This window comes from Pongo abelii, chromosome 2, assembly GCF_028885655.2.
Source record: "Pongo abelii isolate AG06213 chromosome 2, NHGRI_mPonAbe1-v2.0_pri, whole genome shotgun sequence".
NCBI classification, from domain to species: domain Eukaryota; kingdom Metazoa; phylum Chordata; class Mammalia; order Primates; family Hominidae; genus Pongo; species Pongo abelii.
The window spans coordinates 193,151,058-193,169,590 of NC_085928.1; the positions used below are offsets into that span (position 1 = coordinate 193,151,058).

Consider the following 18,533-nt stretch of genomic DNA (forward strand, 5'->3'; position numbering starts at 1 on the left):
TTTTTTTTTTTTTTTTTTGAGTCGGGGTCTCCCTCTGTCACCCAGGCTGGTGTGCAGTGGCAAGATCTTGGCTCACTGCAGCCTCAACCTGCCGGGCTCAAGTGATCCTCCTGCCTGAGCCTCCCAAGTAGCTGGGACTACAAGCACATGGCACCACAGCCAGCTAATTTTTAAAAAAAAAATTTTTATAGCGATGGGATCTCACTATGGTGCCCAGGCTAGTCTTGAACTCCCGGCCTCAAGAGATCCTCCCTACTTGGCCTCTCAAAGTGTTGGGATTACAAGGAATGAGGCTTGAGGTATGAGCTACTATGCCTAGCCATGATGTCTATCTTTAGGGTAAAGGAAAAGTATCTGTTATGTGGATTCATGTAAACAAAAGGGCAGGGGGATATTTAGTTTTCTTAATATTACAAGTTTGACCTGACATGATCATACTTCAATTGTCCTACACATCTCTTCTGACTCACCCTTTTCACATGGTATTTAAGCCCTGGGTCTCAGGGTTAATGGCGTGGGGATATACCATCTTGTCTCACCACCATTCAAGACAGACATGGCTTCTGTTCATACGTCCCTATTAAGTGTCTCTTTCCAAGAAAAAAAAAGATTCCAAGTTTTACATAATTTATGCTATAGAATGAGGCTTAATTAGACAATTGTGCCACTTTATTCTGTAGAGTTGTAGTGTTACAGGATATTCTTAAAGGAAATAAAATCGTCTTTGGTAAACTTTTTTCCAGAAATATTTTAGGCTCTGTGGTCCTTCATTAATCCATCAAGGAACCTTAACATCCTCCTTAGCAAAACTGAGGGTCCACAAACACGTCTACCTTTGTACAGACATATGGGGGTCTGGCACCAACCAGACAATTCATCCTGCCCAGCACGCCAGCATGCCAATAACCATGGGATCCTAAGGTCCCCCTGTCCACTTCTGCAAAACACACTGTGGAAGTTTCATAGTCCCAGCTGTTCAGGATGTGGATTTTGTCTTCAGCATCAATCATGTCTTTTTCACTCAGCATTGTTGTGACTAAATCAAGAAAGCTTTGTTCTGGACATAGCAAAAGGAACCTGCGATCTACTTTTTGGCACTTTGACCCAGAGTTCTCTGCAAAATTTAGATTTTCTCCTTCATTGACACATTTGTTTATCAAACATTTGCTAAAGATACACTATATGCAAAGTCGGTGTGAGCACTAAAGAAGAGATGTGAAGGAGCCATAGACTTTGCCTTGGGGATGGCAAAATGTGTGACAAGTGCATTGATGAAGTTTGGGGAACAATGAATACAGTTTCAGGGAACTAAGAGGAGGAAGTCTCTCATTTTACCTGAAGTGGAAGTGGGGAAGGGGGAATTTCACAGGGTGATGATATTTGAGTTATTTTAAGGATGGATGCTAAAGGAGCTGAGGGCTGGGAGGGGCCTTCTAGGCAGAGGGAAAAGTACCAGGGGAAACAGGGCATGGAAAGTACAGATCACTTGGGGAGTTCTAAGTGGTGCACTCTGAGGGTGTTAACACTTGAACACTGGTCACAGTCCTCAGAAGCCCAGCTCGTAGTCCAAGAGGGTTCCAAATGCCCCTCAAAGGCTCTGGAGACCAGTTTGAGCAACATAATGAAAACCCATCTCTAGAAAAAAATACACAAATTAGCTGGGCATGGTGGCATGTACCTGTAGTCCCAGCTACTCAAGAGACTGAGAGGTGGGAGGGTCACTTGAGTCCAGGAGGCCGAGGCTGCAGTGAGCTATGATCGTGCTACCACACTTCAGCCTGGGTGATAGAGGGAGGCCCTTTCTCAAAAAAAAAAAAAAAAAAAAAAAAAAAAAAAAAAAAGCTCTGGGGAAACACCAGGTGGGTCTGCAGCATTAATTCCAGGACCTCAGTTGGCCAGTGCACTGCCTGACCCTCGCACCTCTCCTCTCTTGATGGTTGATTTCACGAGCCGGGGCTGGAGACCTACAGCTGCCCAGCCAAAGGGGTGGAGGAGAAAGGGATAGTCCTGTGCACAGAATGAAGTTACTGCAGAATGTTTTAAAAGCAACTATCCCACCAGGAAGGATGTTGTAGGGAGGTGGGGGGAGAAATGTATGTGATCTTGAACTTGAAGGGTCTGAACAACTTTCAGCATGTCACCCTAACCAAATGAGACACTGACAGGGAAAGGTTTTCAGTTCTTTAAAAAATGAAACTGAGGGAAAAAAAGAAAGGAAATCCACCTCTCCTGACCCCACTAGGGGCCAAATACCATGCTGAGCACTTTTACATTCTTTAGCTCAGCGCACTCTCATGGCAGCCCAGCAAAATAAGCACTTGTTGGCTCCATCTTATAGAAGAGGAACTGAGGCTCAGAGATCATGGGTAGCCTGTCCGTGGTTACAAAGTGAATGATATGGATAATTTGCCTTGATTGAACAACAAGGTTAAGTGACTGATTTTTCTTTATGTTGTTGTCATTGGTAGTATTTCAATTTAAAAAACTACAAATTGGGCTGGGCACAGTGGCTCACACCTGTAATCCCAGCACTTTGGGAGGCCGAGGTTGGGCGGATCAGCTGAGGTCAGGACTTCGAGATCAGCCTGGCCAACATGGCGAAACCCTGTCTCTACTAAAAAATACAAAAATTAGCAGGGTGTGGTGGTGCGCGCCTGTAATCCCAGCTACTCAAGAGGCTGAGGCAGGAGAATCACTGAACCCAGGAGGCAGAGTTTGCAGTGAGAAGAAATCATGTCATTGCACTCCAGCCTGGGTGACAAGAGCAAAACCCGGTCTCAAAAACAAACAAACAAACAAAACCCTACAAATTGAAAGCTGGAACTATAGCCTATATTTCTGTTATTTTTCTTTCATAGCCAAGCTCATTGTTAGGGACAAAGTAGGTGCTCAGTAAATTCTTACTAATAAACGAGTTGATAAATCAGGCCTAATCAACATCCATTTATCATTCTACAACTTAGCTCTCATAACATCTATTATATTATAATGAATAAATTCACATTTTCTAAGGTTCTCTTTTTCTCTAGAGCCGTGGTTTTCAACCGCACATGATTTTTGCCTCCCAGGAGACATTTGACAATGTCTGGAGACATTTTGAGTTGTCAGACTGGAGTGGGCAGTTGCTCCTGGCGTCTTGTAGATAGAGGCCAGAAATGCTGCTAACCATTTTTCAAGGCACAAGGTAGTCCCCACACAAAGACTTATCTGGCCTCAAATGTTAATACTGTTGCTGTTGAGAAGTGCTGGTTTAGAAAGCAGCAGCATTTCAAAAGTGACTGACTGAATGGTTGAGTCCATTTCTCTTTTGGAAAAATCTAGAAGGCTTTCTTACCTAAATACACTTAATACAATACACCCATTAGGGCAGAAGTCACAGCATCAGAATCCACAGTGGCCTTCGGTTATATGATTTTTGGCCAGCATGGTGTTCAAATTTTTTTTTTTTTTTTTTTTGAGACGGAGTTTCAGTCTTGTTACCCAGGCTGGAGTGCAATGGCACAATCTCGGCTCACTGCAACCTCCGCCTCCCAGGTTCAAGCGATTCTCCTGCCTCAGCCTCCCGAGTAGCTGGGATTACAGGAATGCACCACCATGCCCAGCTAATTTTTGTATTTTTAGTAGAGACAGGGTCTCGCCATGTTGGCCAGGCTGGTCTTGAACTCCTGGCCTCAGGTGATCCGCCCGCCTTGGCCTCCCAAAGTGCTGGGATTACAGGTGTGAGCCACTGTGCCCGGCCCTCATATTTTTAAAAATGTGTTGCCAACATTAAAAAAATCATTTGCTTTTCTAGAAAGATCTAGATTTCTGCCTTATCTGGAACAATCAGAAGATCTGGCAATACCACCGTCTCCTTACCACCTGACTGAGGGGACATGTAAAATATTGAGCAACTGTGCCTGTAATTCCAGCACTTTGGGAGGCCGAGGCAGGTGGATCACAAGGTCAGGAGATCGAGACCATCCTGGCTAACATGGTGAAACCCCATCTCTACTAAAAATACAAAAAGTTAGCCGGGCATGGTGGCATGCGCCTGTAGTCCCAGCCACTCAGGGGGCTGAGGCAGGAGAATCACTTGAACCCAAGAGGCAGAGGTTGCAGTGAGCCAAGATGGTGTCACTGCACTCCAGCCTGGGCAATAGAGTGAGACTCCGTCTAAAACAAAGAAAAAAAAATATTGAATAACTGGCACAGAAGGGAAGCCACTCAGAATGGACATTGGACCATCCCAAATAAATGCCATAAAGGACACTGATAATCCCCAGGGCTAGACACCAGCCCTGACATTTGCACCATCTGCAGAGCTAACTCCTAGGGAGATAAACACTCTCCTGCCCCTCCCTTTTGTCTCCTAATTTCTGAGGCCCTGTCAGTTGCCTCATTACTTCATATTTACTTTAACATTTTTCTTATTAGATTGAATGGGAATTGAAATCTTTCCTGTCTTTAATTTTTGATGAAGACCTATTTTGATCTTCATCAAAACTGGTAAAATAAAAATTTGGGACTGCTTGTTTCAATGAAAACTTTTTTTTTTTTTTTTACTAGCTTGCTTTGCTCATTAAGTTATATGCCTAGCACCTGTAATTCTTGAATTCAGGGTCCCTGTTTTGGCTTAAACAAGTTCTTATTGATTGATGTTTTTTAGAAACAGAGTCTCACTCTATCACCCAGGCTGGAGTGCAATGGCACAATCATAGCTCACTGCAGCTTTGACCCCTTAGGCTCAAGCAATCATCCCACCTCAGCCGGCATGTGGTAGCTGGGACCACAGGTACACGTCACTATGGCTAGCTAATTTTTAAATTTTTTGTAGAGATAGGGTCTTGCTATGTTGCCCAGGCTGATCTCAAACTCCTGGGTTCATGCAGTCATTCCACCTTGGCTTCTGAGAGTCCTGGGATCACAGGTGTGAGTCACCACTCCCAGCCAAGTTCTTTTTTAAAATGCAGAAATTCAAAGGTGCCAAGAACATACATTGAGGAAAGGACAGTCTCTTCAATAAATGGTGCTGGGAAAACCGTATATCTATATGCAGAACAATGAAACTAGACTCCTATCTCTTGCCATGTACAGCAATCACATCAAAATGGATTAAGGACTTAAATCTAAGGCATCAAACTTTGAAACTACTAAAAGAAAGCACTGGGAAAACTCTCCAGGACATTGGACTGGGCAAAGATTCCTTGAGTAATACCCCAAACCACAAGCAACCAAAGCAAAAATGGACAAATGGGATTACATCAAGTTAAAACGCTTCTGCACAGCAAAGGAAACAATCAACGAAGTGAAGAGACAACCCACAGAATGAGAGACAATGTTTGCAAACCATCCATCTGACAAGGGATTAACAACCAGAACATAGAAGAAGCTCAAACAACTCAACAGTAAAACATCTAATGATTCGATTTAAAAAATCTAATAATTTGATTAAAAAAATTAAATGCAAAAGATCTGAACAGACATTTCTCAAAAGAAGACATAAAATGGCAAACAGGTCTATGAAAAGGTGCTCAATACCACTGATCATAAGAGAAATGCAAATCAAAACTACAATGAGATGTCATCTCACCCCAGTGAAAATGGCTCTTATCCAAAAGATAGGCAATAACAAATGCTGGTGAGGATGTGGAGAAAAGAGAACCCTCGTACACTGCTGGTGAGAATGTAAATTAGTAGAACCAAGATGGAGAAAAGTTTGGATCCTCAAAAAACTAAAAACAGAGCCACCACATGATCTTGCAATCCCACTGCTAGATATATACCCCAAAGAAAGAAAATCAGTATATCAAAGAGATCTGCTCTCCCATATCCATTCTAGCTCTGTTCACAACAGCTAAGGTTTGCAGGCAACCTAAGTGGCCATCAACAGATGAATGGATAAAGAAAACATGGTACATATACACAATAGAGTACTATTCAGCTGTAAAAAAAGAATGAGATCCAGTCATCTGCAACAACGTGGATGGAACTGGAGATCATCATGTTAAGTGAAATAAGCCAGGCACAGAAAGACAAACTTTGTACCTTCTCACTTATTTGTGGAAATTAAAAATTAAAATAACTGAACTCATGGAGATAGAGAGTAGAATGATGGTTACCAGAGGCTGGGAAGGGTAATGGGTGGGGTGGGGGAAAAGGGGATGGTTAATGGGTAAAAAAGTATAGACAGAATGGGCTGGGCTGGGCACGGTGGCTCACGCCTGTAATCCCAGCACTTTGGGAGGCTGAGGGGGGCGCGGATCATGAGGTCAAGAGATCGAGACCATCCTGGGCAACGTGGTGAGACCCCCGTCTCTACTAAAAATACAAAAATTAGCCAGGCGTGGTGGGGCGCGGCTGTAGTGTAGTCCCAGCTACTTGGGAGGCTGAGGCAGGGAAATCACTTGAACCTGAGAGGCGGAGGTTGCAGTGAGCCGAGATCGCACCACTGCACTCCAGCCTGGGTGACAGAGTGAGACTCCATCTCAAAAAAAAAATATATATATATATATATATACATATATATACACACACACAGAATGAATAAGATCTGATACTTGATAGCACAACAGTGACTGAAGTCAAAAATAATTTATTGTACATTTTAAAATAACTGAAAGAGTATATTTAGATTTTTTGTAACACAAAGGATAAATGCTTGAGGTGATGAATAACCCATTTACCCTGATGTGATTATTACACATTGCATGCCTATATGAAAATATCTCATGTACCCCATAAATATATACACCTACTATGTACCCACAAACATTTAAAACTAAAATAAAAAATCAAAATAAATTTAATAGAAAGTAAATGCATAAGTTCCTGGGATAACTAAGGCCAGTGGGAATTTTTACCTTCTATGAGCCTCTGTGCTTACCTCCCGGCGAAGGTCAGCTACTTTGGGAATTTGTACTGGGGAATGGAATGAATAAGGGGCATGTGGCTGGTGAAACTCAAGCAAAGCAGCTATTGCAACACTTGGGGCCATGGGCTGAGAGTGGCTCACCTTGCCCCTTCCTGAAGGTGGGTGAATGGAGAGAGAGGAGGACGACCTGCTGGTGCTTCTGGCTCTTTCTGGACACTCATTTCCTGCCCCTACCCTTGGAGGAAGAGGTAATTTGGGAACTCAAAGGATTTTCAGAAAGGCAAGGACTCAACACTTGGGTGGAGTTTGGTCAGAGTCCAGCCTGAAGGAATAGGAAAGGCAGGGTTGGAGCATCAGGAGACAGAAGAAAGTAACAAAAAGAGAGGTTGAAAGTGTCAAAGAAATCTCTGTTTGCAGGTCTGCCTAAGGCCTGATAGCAGCTGCCCTTGTGTGCCACAAATGCTGGAGTTTATTGATGCCTTCCATTAGTCAATTAGTCACATGAGCAGTGGGCAGTGGGTCTGGGTCTGGGTGGAACTGAACCCTGAACCAAAGCATAAATTTTATGTCTGTATCTTCTGCTATTTTGCCAAAGTGACTTTTTTTTTTTTTTTTTTTTTTTTTTTTTTTTTTTTTGGAGAGCAGTGGTGCAATCATTGAATCATTGCTCACTGCAGCCTCAACCTCCTGGGCTCAAGCAATCCTCCCACCTTAGTCTCCCGAGTAGCTAGGGCTACAAGCATGGGCTACCATGCCCAGCTAATTTTATTTTGTTTTCTTTGGTAGAGACAGCGTCTTGCTATATATTTCCCAGGCTGGTCTCAAACTCCTGGCCTCGAGGGATTCTTGAGCCACTGTATCCAGCCCAGGGACTTTTAAAGAAATTCTTGTCATCTCTATAGTTTAACTTCAATTTTCCAGGAATAGAGCCGTTATTCTACACTGAATGTCTTCCCATTTTGTGTGATGGGTGACGTATGAAGGATTGTGTCTTTCCCACTTGGTCCCAAAAGGAAACCATTGACTTCTCAAGCGCAACTCTACCTTAGCATGCTCCAGGAGAATAAAGCCTTTGTGATCAAGTTAATAATGACAATCACAACCGCCACTCTTCATTGAACATTGTTATCCACTGTGTTAGACAGTTTACGTACCCCATTTCTAATCCTCCCAAGGGTCCTACTAAGTAGATGTAATTATTTCCATTTTACAGGCTGGGAAACAAGCCCCAACTCCCCGAGATCATGCAGCTAATCCCAGCTGCAAGGGGTCTCTCAGTGCCTCCTCCTCAGCTCTTACTGTGGCTATTTGAAGGACACTCTGGGGCAAGCGGGGGCAAGTCTCTCCCAGGGGAGTGGGATGACCAGCCCCCTCTGGTCTGCAAGACATTTGCCTGTTTCAATCACTGCAATTGCAGCTGCTGGCTCTTGAGCATCTGCCACTTCCCATGTATGGGGCATGCTCTTTTTTTTTTTTTTTTTTTGAGAGGGAGTTTTGCTCCTGTCGCCCAGGCTGGAGTGCAATGGTGCAATCTTGGCTCACTGCAACCTCCACCTCCTGGGTTCAAGTGATTCTCCTGCCTCAGCCTCCCAAGTAGCTGGGATTACAGGCGCCCGCCACCACGCCTGGCTAATATTTTATATTTTAGTAGAGACAGGGTTTCACCATGTTGGCCAGGCTGGTCTCGAACTCCCAACCTCAGGTGATCTGCCTGCCTCGGCCTCCCAAAGTGCTGGGATTACAGGTGTGAGCCACCACGCCTGGCTGGGGCATGCTCTTTACAGAGGCAGTCTCTAAGTCCTTTCCTCCATTTTTCAAATGCTAAAGCCCAAACAGGTTAAGTTGCCTGCCCAATATCACAAGGAGAGAAAGCAACAGAGCCAGTTCCACAGTGAGACTCTCTGACCTCGATCTCTGACTGCTCTGTCCACATCACTTTCCTGTCTGTCCCTTCCAGGGTATGGTCTGGGAAACCCAGCGCCTGCTCCGGCCCTGAATTTTGCCTGCTGTGGTTGGAAAGAACCTGTTCTGACATTTGATTTTGGTTTTTGAATAATCCTGTTCCTCTGAATAATCCTGTTCCTCTGGGGCCCACTGGGAATTTCTACGGGTTTATTCATCTGCACAACTTCCTCCTCTGGCTGGTTTGCAAAGGGCACGGGTGGTTATGTTCCCCAGAGGTCAAGTCTCCCCTAAGAGGCCCTGAAGCCCTTTTTGGGCTGCACAGAAGGAGGCTGAAGGGAGAAGAAGACAAACATAAGATGTTGACACTTCCTCCTCTCCATCCCCAAACCCTTCATTCTTATCAGCAAAGATCTCAAACTGAAGTGTGAGGTTGTACCACCAGGCCCCAGGATGAGGGAGAGGGAAAGCTGTACCAGATGCAGTTTGTGCAAAGGAGCTCAGGCCTCACCTTGGTAAATGTGAGATTCACAAATCCGCCCTGAAAATTCAACAGAAGGTTGGATTTTCGGGTGCCACAGTTCCCAGAGGCTTGGGTTGCGTTGGGGTCGATGTTGAAGTATCTCCGAGGTGAAAAAACCTAAATCAAGTAAGATAGATCAGCTAAATGAGATGTAGAAGAAAACTCTAGCTAGGGAACCAGATGCACAGGTTAGTTTGTGAGCCTGAAACTTAAGGCTGAGGATTCACTGGAGAACTGCAAAGTCCCCAGACAACACCTCTCGTTTCCAAACTGTTACGTTCAAAAGCTTTCTTAAAGAGGAGTTCTCCCACAGAAAGGAGGAGTTCCTTTGTAAATAATTGATGGCAGGTATATTCCTGATAAGCTGAATGGAATTTATGTTAAGTTAAACATGTTAAATGATACTAGAGGGAAGGGTTTGCTCTGTAAGGTACCTCTGTCTCAAATGGCAACCTGGATGTAGAAGTTTTATTTGAAATCATTAAAGTTTGCAGAAAAAGAAAATATTATTGGCCGGGCACGGTGGCTCATGCCTGTAATCCCAGTACTTTGGGAGGCTGAGGCGGGCAGATCACGAGGTCAGAAGTTCAAGACCAACCTGGCCAACATAGTGAAACCCCGTCTCTACTAAAAATACAAAAATTAGCCGGGTGTGATGGCAGGCGCCTGTAATCCCAGCTACTCAGGAGGCTGAGGCAGGAGAATCACTTGAACCAGGGAGGTGGAGGTTGCAGTGAGCCAAGATTGTGCCATTACACTCTAGCCTGAGCAACAGAGCGATACTCCGTCTCAAAAAATAAAAAAAAAAGAAAAGAAAAAGAAAATATTGTTTTAGTGATTCCTTTAGTATATCAAATAATCGCAATCCCTCTCCCTTGGTTTTCTTGTTAATGTGGATTTCTAATTAATGTCACAACTGCCTGGAACCATACAGACCATCTGACTTAAATCTCTCATTTCACAGGGAAGGATATGATGGCTTGTAAGTCTTCTGGAGTGGTAGGGAGGGGCTGAGATCAACGCTGAACATTCCACGACACTCTGCCCATGTTGGCTAAAAGTGAGGGGTGTGAATATTTAAATTTTTATTTGCCTTCCTCTCTCCAAACAGTTGCTATTAGTTTCTATTTTCATATATATCCTAAAACATAATCACTTTTTAATGGAGTACCTTGGAGAGAGATGAGCTCACAGCTATTGGTTTCATTTAAAGACACGGGATGTGGGGAATGCTCATTCCTAGCAAGGCAACCTCCACTCAGACTTTTTGAAGATAGTGTTGTAGTCCTGTGGCCCCAACTTACAGACTCCTTGTCTTGAACAATCAGCTGTATCCCCATCTCTGCTTTTATACAGAGTCTGCTTCCATTTAGCACCTGATAAATTCCAGTCTTGACTGACGATGGCTGAGGTGCAAGGGTGGGCCCAGGAACCGTGGAGGCAGGTGCGGCTGTGCGGGTGGTATTGTGGGCAGCTGCCGTTGTTCCTGGGGCATGGGTGGGTTGAACGGGCTTCTGACCGGTTGTGCTTTTGTGTGGTGCTATGGATAAAGTTTCTGGTAGGGTGGTCTGGTTACTGGGTTGAGTGGTGTTCCCAGTTGTGTGGCTGACGGTTGATGAACTGGTTCCAGTTGTATGAGCTGGTGGGGTGATGGTGGGTGGCAGTGAATAAGGCGCTAAGCTAGGGCCGACTGTAACTTCAGTAACTGGAGGAGCTGTGTGTGAGTTGTTGGGTGTGGCTTGGGTTGTGACCAGGGTGTAGGTAATTGGGCTGGTGGTTGCAGTGTTTTTTGTAGTTGCTGGGGTAGTTGGAGTTTTCACTGTGGCCGCTGTTTGAAAGGTGATGTGGCCATCCATGGATCTTGCTGCTAAAGTTTGGTGAGGTGCTTGCTTAGCTGGTTGCTGGACAGGTTTTGCTATGTCCTGTACTGTTGCTGCTGCAGTAGGTTGAGAATAATCTCTGGTTTCTGGAAATGCTTTTGCTCTCATTTGACTGCCATCGTGCAAAATTACTGAAAATTAGGAAATAAAAGTGTTAAAAACACTAACCAATTGCTTACAAGGTCCCTCTCCCATCCCCATCTTAATGTTTGTTCATAAAAAAACCTAACATGCATATTTTTATACTTGGGGGAAATTTACAAGGGTATAACAATGAAGCAAACATCACCAAAGATTCTACCCCTAGGCCACAGTTGTAATGTTCTGGTTGTATCCATGTCTTTTAGAGGGTTATAACAGTTCCACAGCACCCAGCCCCTTTGCCTGTGTGGGGTGTGGTACTAATACACACCAAAGTGATCATGCTCAGCTAGATATCTAAGTGTCAATGCCTCTTCATTCACCACCTTCAAATGTGAATCCAGACAGCTGACATAAAATAGTGTTCCTGGGTGAACAGCTGCTGTATGACCTGATAGAGCTGGGGCAGCATGAATGATAGTAATAAAGATTTACAGAGTTATACAGTTTTCACAGAATCATATAATCCCAGGTTTGAAAGGGATCTTAAAAGTAATCTAGTCCAAACCCCAATCTTTTTTTTTATTATTATTATTTTTGAGACAGAGTCTTGCTCTGTTGTCCAGGCTGGAGTATAGTGGCACAATCTTGGCTCACTGCAACCTCTGCCTCCCGGGTTCAAGCAATTCTCCAGCCTCAGCCTCATGTGTAGCTGGGATTACAGGCACCTGCCACCATGCCTGGCTAATTTTTGTATTTTTAGTAGAGACGGGGTTTCACCATGTTGTCCAGGCTGGTCTCGAACTCGTCTCGTGATCCGCCTGCCTTGGCCTTTCAAAGTGCTGGGATTACAGGCGTGAGCCACCACTCCCCGCCCTGAACCCTAATCTGATGTTTGAATTACACCTACAGATCTTTGCCATGTGTTCATCCAATCTAGACTTAACTGTTTCCAATGACAGGAGACTCATCTCTTCACAATACGGTCCTTTCCATTTTTTATCTTGTCGTTTGTTGTTTTCTCAATATAGACCAATTCCTGTCATTTTCTTACTTAACTTTTGGAGTGGCCCAGTCTTTCTCAATCAAGAAAGAGAAGTCATAACTGCCTTGATATTTCAGGTGGGCTGTCCTTTGTGTTCTGGCTTTCATGGCAGCTCCTCAGAGCATCTTCCTTGTCCTCCTTATATAAAATAGTTCCCCATATCAATGATTCTCCACTGCAGTGTTAAATTCATTGCTTTCACTGCATTAATTACAACTTGTAATTATATATGGGGATGGTATTCAAATATTTAACAATCAACCTGGCCAGTACGTATCAGCTGAATATTTTCCCTGGTTAAATGTTTGTTTATTGGTTTATTTGTTGGTTGTGGATCTTTCCTAGTAGATTAAGAGCACCCTGAAGGTGGGAACTATGTGTACCGTTTACACCACTGGTGCCTGCGCATAGTGTTCAGTAAATATGGGTCGAACGAAAAAATGACGGAATGTGTTAATGAGGACAATAGCATTGTAGGCCTTTTAGGATTATTGTAAGGCTCACATGCGTTGGTTTAAGTAAAACTCTTCATGTACCATTAAGCACACAGACGGTGTCTACTGTTGTCACAGGTTCTCTCCAGAGGCTGTCCTTAAGGGCAGAGGGCCTCTGGTTCTTTTCCAACTAGAATAGGTCTATCCTTGCCTCCTTCCAGGCACATAGGGATCCAGAAAAGTGGACAAAACACAGATGATGGGCCGGGCACGGTGGCTCACACCTGCAATCCCAACACTTTGGGAGGCCAAGGTGGGCAGATCGGCTGAGGTCAAGAGTTCAAGACCAGCCTGGCTAACATGGTGAAATCCCATCTCTACTAAAAATAGAAAAATTAGCTGGGCATGGTGACACAGTGCCTGTAAGCCCAGCTACTTGGGAGGCTGAGGCAGGAGAATCGCTTGAACCCGGGAGGCTGAGGTTGTAGTGAGTTGAGATCACGCCATTGCACTCCAGCCTGGGCAATAAGAGCAAAACTCCATCTTAAAAACAACAACAATAACAAAGAACAGACGACGTCTTTAGGAGTCTGTGGTCAGGCACACTGAGAGATGCCTGTGTCCCTCCAATTTTGTGTTTACTCACAGACTCTCAGGAGAGCTGGAGATGTCCTGTGCTGGCTGAGACTTGGGAGAACACGCAGAAAGGGAAAGGAGATCATGCTATGCTAGTATTTACAAAGTCCTAAAGTTCATACCCAGTAAAAATAATTCATATATGCCTTTTCTATCTCCCTCCTCCATTCAATACACTTCTAAGTGGTTACTTTTCTCATATTAATAACAACAAAAATTCCAAGTTCCTGGACACTTACTACATAGAAGGTCTTAGGTCAAGGGTCATCTTTTACCAACTTCTCCCAAAAACCCTTTGGTGGGTACTACTTTATCCATCTTTCAAATGAGGAAACTCAGGCTTGGAAAATTTCAGCCATTTGACTATGACACAACTGATCGAAGCTGGGGCAGAGGCTTGAGCACTGGTACATCTGAATCAAAGCTTGCCCTTGGGTTTGAGGGGTGGTGGAGGTGGGGTATCACTGGGAAGAATGGTGAGAGAAGACACAAAAGCAGAGGAGAGAGGAACAGGAGGGTGCCCTCCAGTGACCCCAATTCATGAAAACCTCATAATGATGATCCTTGGTGAGGGTTTCAAAAGTTCATATGCTGAAAAGGGGATTATTTTCCAGAAGAAAAGTTCTAACTTTAAGCCCAGTAGTAAGACCCGTGAATTATTTCTGTACAGCTGGTTTGCAGAATAGGAAAGACAAAAGCATCAGTTCAAATTGCCTTGATAACCTTATAAAAAGACCGATGATTATTAATGACATTAAGTTATTTGAGATCATTCTTTAAGAGTCTTTTTTTTAATCTAAAATATCCATTTGGATAAGTTAAATGCATGATACTTGAGAGTTGTAGGTTTGATGGGCTATAGGTTTACCTACAAACTTTTGTAAAATCCCTGCACGTAGAACTTTTATGCCCATGTCATGGAGCTTGGAGAAAGATTTTTCACTTCGAGATTATAATGGAGGTTGAGTGTTGCTGAAGATTTATTTTAGAAATTCATTTGGGCAAAACCCGCGTTGCTGGTTCTCTGGTCAAACACCAACAAAAGCCCCATTAGATTCATACTATTATGATGGAGAAAGAGAATTCACTCTCAACTGTGGCTTCCAGGAATATCTCGTGGTGAAACGTAAAGATTGCTACAGAGACCTCCAGGATACTAGAAAACACTTGCTAGTTGTTCTCTTGGGGAAGTGATTATATCCTTGATTAAATCCTACTGTGTATGGCTGGTGTTTATAAGCTAAAGAGAATCTTCTCGACTGAGTTCAGTTTCCTAAACTCAGTAGTGCACCCTTAAAAAAAAAAAAAAGCCTTCCTCAAGATGCAACTAGAACTCTTCTCTCGGTGGTAATGAATGAACTCAAATAAATTAAAAAAGGACTTAATTGTTCACAAATGAACAGCATCCTAAACAAGCCAAGAAGATATGTGGTACCTGGTCAAGGTGTGCTTGCTATGTAGGAAGCCTTGGTGGGGTGGCTAGAGGTAATGGCAGTTGAGATGTCTTGATACGGTGTGTAGGTGTAGGTGTGTCTCTGGGTAGTAGACAAAAGGCTGGGCTGGCAAATGGCTCAACCAAAAGTGCCAAGTTCATGGGTGTTACAGATTGAACCTGTCAGAGAAGTATAGTTCTCACCCCTTCTCCTTCCCTCCTCTGGCCCTTCCCACTCTCCTCCTCTCCCTGTGTGGGGTATAAAAGATAGGCAGGTGATTCGACTGGAGTAGGTATGCTCTGCGTTGTAAAGTAGCTCAGAAAGACCATGAGAGCTACTCTATAATGTATATGACCACACAAATGGTCTATGTATATGACCACACATATATGACTGATTTCTGTCAAAATTGGGTCACAGTTTTTAAATGGGATGTTTGGCCCTATAGAGGTTTAGTCAAGGTCACAGGTTTGTCTGAGGCCTAGAAAGAGGGCAGTGGGCAGAAGCAAGGGCAGGCATAGCCCTTGCTTTGTCTTGACCCTCCCTCTATTCACAGAACGTAGTGCTGGTGTTCACACGCTCATCTGCCCACCCCCACCCGACCCCACCCCAGCCTCCCCTCTCCAGAATTCAGGAGACTTGGCAAACAAGCACCCCAGGGCCTTGATCCATTGCTTGGACTCCACTAGATGGAAATTTGCACGAAGAGGCGTTAGAAGGTTTTGGTTCCCCTACAGCCAGTGGGTGTGAGATGAGTCATCGCCCAGTCCCCTGAGAAAGTCAGTGATCTCACAAGGGATCGTTTCTAGGTATTTTCCTGACAGCCAGTCCCTTCCCAGACAGCCTTTGGTTGGTTTCCCTGCCACACCACTCAACAGTATGTAGGAGTCTCCTCTCAGGCAGGCTCTGTACCAGGCACTGGGGGTAGGTCTTTGTTCTCGGGGGCCCTGTGAGGCAGACACATGAGTAGACCACACTCCTCAGTGTGACAAGTGTTGTTTTTTGTCTTTGTTTTTTTTTTTTTTTTTTTTTTCTTCCTTGAGACAGGGTCTCACTCTGTCACCCAGGTCGGAGTGCAGTGGCATGCTCAGGGCTCACTGTAGCCTCAGCTTCCTGGGTTCAAGCGATCCTCCCACCTCAGCCTTTCTAGTAGCTGTGACTACAGGCATATGCCACCATGTCAAGCTAAGTTTTGCATTTTTTGTACAGTCTCACCATGTTGCCCAGGCTGGTTTCAAACTCCTAGGATTAAGTGATCCGCCTGCCTCAGACTCCCAAAGTGCTGGGATTACAGGCATGGGCCACTGTGCCCGACTGACAAGTGTCTTTATCAAATCCCCAGATACTATGAGAGTGTGGTTAGGGTGGGAATCCAACACAAGGATAAATTCTTCAGGCAGACAAAGGAGGAGATGGTTTCCAGACAGGAGGAAGAGAATGTGTAAAGGTGCAGAGGCTTCAGGAGTCTTGTATGTCTGGAGAACAGCAAGGGGTCAGCATGACGGGAACACAGGGATGGTATGGGAAGGGAGGGGTGAGGAGTGGAGACCAGCAGGGAGCAGGCCTGGCAGGCCTTGGAGACTACACTCTGTCTGCAGAGCTCTGAGGAGCACAGTCAGGGAGTCATTGGAGCCCCACGGCCATGTCCAGGTTCAGGGAATCACAGTTTAGCCCCCAGCACGTTTTCTGGCACCTCTAGGGGCAGCAGAAGCAGCCCCAGCAGGGTGCAGCAGAGAGAGTCAACGAAACCCTAGAACAGAAGGGCCACTAGCCCTGTGACAGACTGCTGGCTGACTATTCCAAAACCCAGTCTCCCCTTCTTTCTAACAGTACCTCAAGTTTCAGCTGAGCACTTGTTGCCTGGAATAAAGAGTTCTATGTCTAAACCTCCTTTCCAGCTGGGTAGGAGCATATGACTGAGTTTTAGCAAAAGAAGAGAAGTGTTAAGACCACATGGGCCTTCTGGAAAGGCTGGGTGAAGGCAGCTCAATCACCTGTGTGGACTGCCTTTCTACAGCCCTTCTGTTTTTCCTCCTTTGACCAACCTGCAACTTGTATGTGATGGCTGGAGCTCCAGCCAACATGTGGAACCATGAGGAGGCCTTGAGGGTAGACGTCACATACCTATATGTCGGATCCTAATGACGGATCCCCAGTGAAGCACCCCCACACTAGAACTGACCTGAATTTCTCTGGACCTGTTTTCACATGAAAGAGTAACAAGCAACTATATCTTGTTTAATCTACTGTTATTTTGGCTTGTCTCTTACGTGTAACTGAACCTAAACTTAACTGACGTGAACTTAAATCCCCTCATTTTCTGGAGGAAAAATTTGAGACCAGGGAAGCAAGTTGACTGGGTAAAGATTACTCAGAGAGTTTACCCAAAAGCTCCGTCTCTCCTATAGCAAAACTTTCTGATGATTTTTGCTCATTTCCAATTCAACAAGGATTTCCTGAGCCTATGCACGCAGGGCCATGTAGCACAGTAGCGTAGAGCCTGAACCCCAAGGCCAGACTTCGTTTTTGTTTTGTTTTGTTTGAGACACAGTCCACTATGTTGTCCAGGCTGGTCTCAAACTCCTGGCCTCAAGCGACCTTCCACCTCAGGATCCCAAAGTGCTGGGATTACAGGCATGAGTCACTGTGCCCAACCAAGGCCAGACGTCTTGAATGCCAGTCTCAGGAATGCTACTCACTAACTGGGAGACACCTTTCTGAAATGGCACAATCTGTCAGACCACATCTGATGCAAGGAAAAGCAAGACAGGAGCGCTTTTCCCGGATAACAAAGCCAAGACTCCCATTCCTAAGCCCTGGCTCAGGTCTCCATCTCTTAAATCCAAGCGACCTCTACAAACTCTCCCTGAGAAGGTGTCCAGAACCCTTTTGGAAGCGAGGGACAGTGTCACTGTCTTTGGGGTTGACACTTCCTCTGAGTAACTCACGGAAAACAAGTTCCAGCTGGGAAGCCCTTGGACGCGCCACACCTCCCTACCCGCAGCCCGTCCCGTGGCGGCCGGGACTCCAGAGTGCGTTTAGAAGAAAGGGGACCGACACGTCAGGGCCACCGCGGGAAGCCCTGAGGGCCACTCACCGGCCAGGGACGCGAAGAGCGCGGCCGCCGCGCGGAGCTGCCGGGGCATGGTGGGCGCTGGGCGAGGTTCTGCAGCGTGCGGCGAGGTCCGGGCAGGCCCCGAACCGGTGCCAGAGAAACCTACCTGTGCCGGAGAAACGAAGCCACCTGCTTATGAGAAGCAGCGGAAAAGCCCGCCCAGGGCCGCTGGGCGGGGAGGGAAACTCCGCCGGCTCCTCCTCCTGCTACGGAGCCTGGAGGGGCGGGGACGCGGCGCGGCCGCCGGGGCCCGGGCCTCTGGGACCGTTTACCCCACGCGCGTGGTTCCGGCAGCGCCGGCCTCCTCCGCTCATACCCTGGGTCTCCTCCTTTCTTTTTCTTTTCTTTTTGAGACGAAGTCTCGCTCTGTCGCCCAGGCTGGAGTGCAGTGGCGCGATCTCGGCTCACTACAACCTCCGCCTCCCGGGTTCAAGCGATCCTTCTGCCTCAGTCTCCCGAGTAGCTGGGACTACAGGCCCCTGCCACCACACCCGGCTAATTTTTGTATTTTTAGTAGAGACGGTGTGTCACTATATCGGCCAGGCTGGTCTCGAGCTCCTGACCTCGTGATTCGCCCGCCTCGGCCTCCCAAAGTGCTGGGATTATAGACGTGAGCCACCGAGCCCGGCCA

At 45.7% G+C, this 18,533-nt stretch overlaps 1 protein-coding gene across 1 annotated transcript in view; it reads right to left on the reverse strand.

The window, feature by feature from the left end:
• LAMP3 (lysosomal associated membrane protein 3) overlaps positions 1 to 18,155 on the reverse strand; it is a 38,978-nt gene extending 20,823 nt beyond the window's left edge. The window contains exons 1-3 of the mRNA XM_002814336.5: positions 17,885 to 18,155; positions 10,583 to 11,289; positions 9,267 to 9,395 (exon numbers count right to left, since the gene is read on the reverse strand). Of these exons, the coding sequence (XP_002814382.2) occupies positions 9,267 to 9,395; positions 10,583 to 11,289; positions 17,885 to 17,933 (885 nt within the window). The 5' untranslated portion in view covers positions 17,934 to 18,155. The remainder of the gene's footprint in view (positions 1 to 9,266; positions 9,396 to 10,582; positions 11,290 to 17,884) is intronic.
• Positions 18,156 to 18,533: the final 378 nt, after the last annotated feature.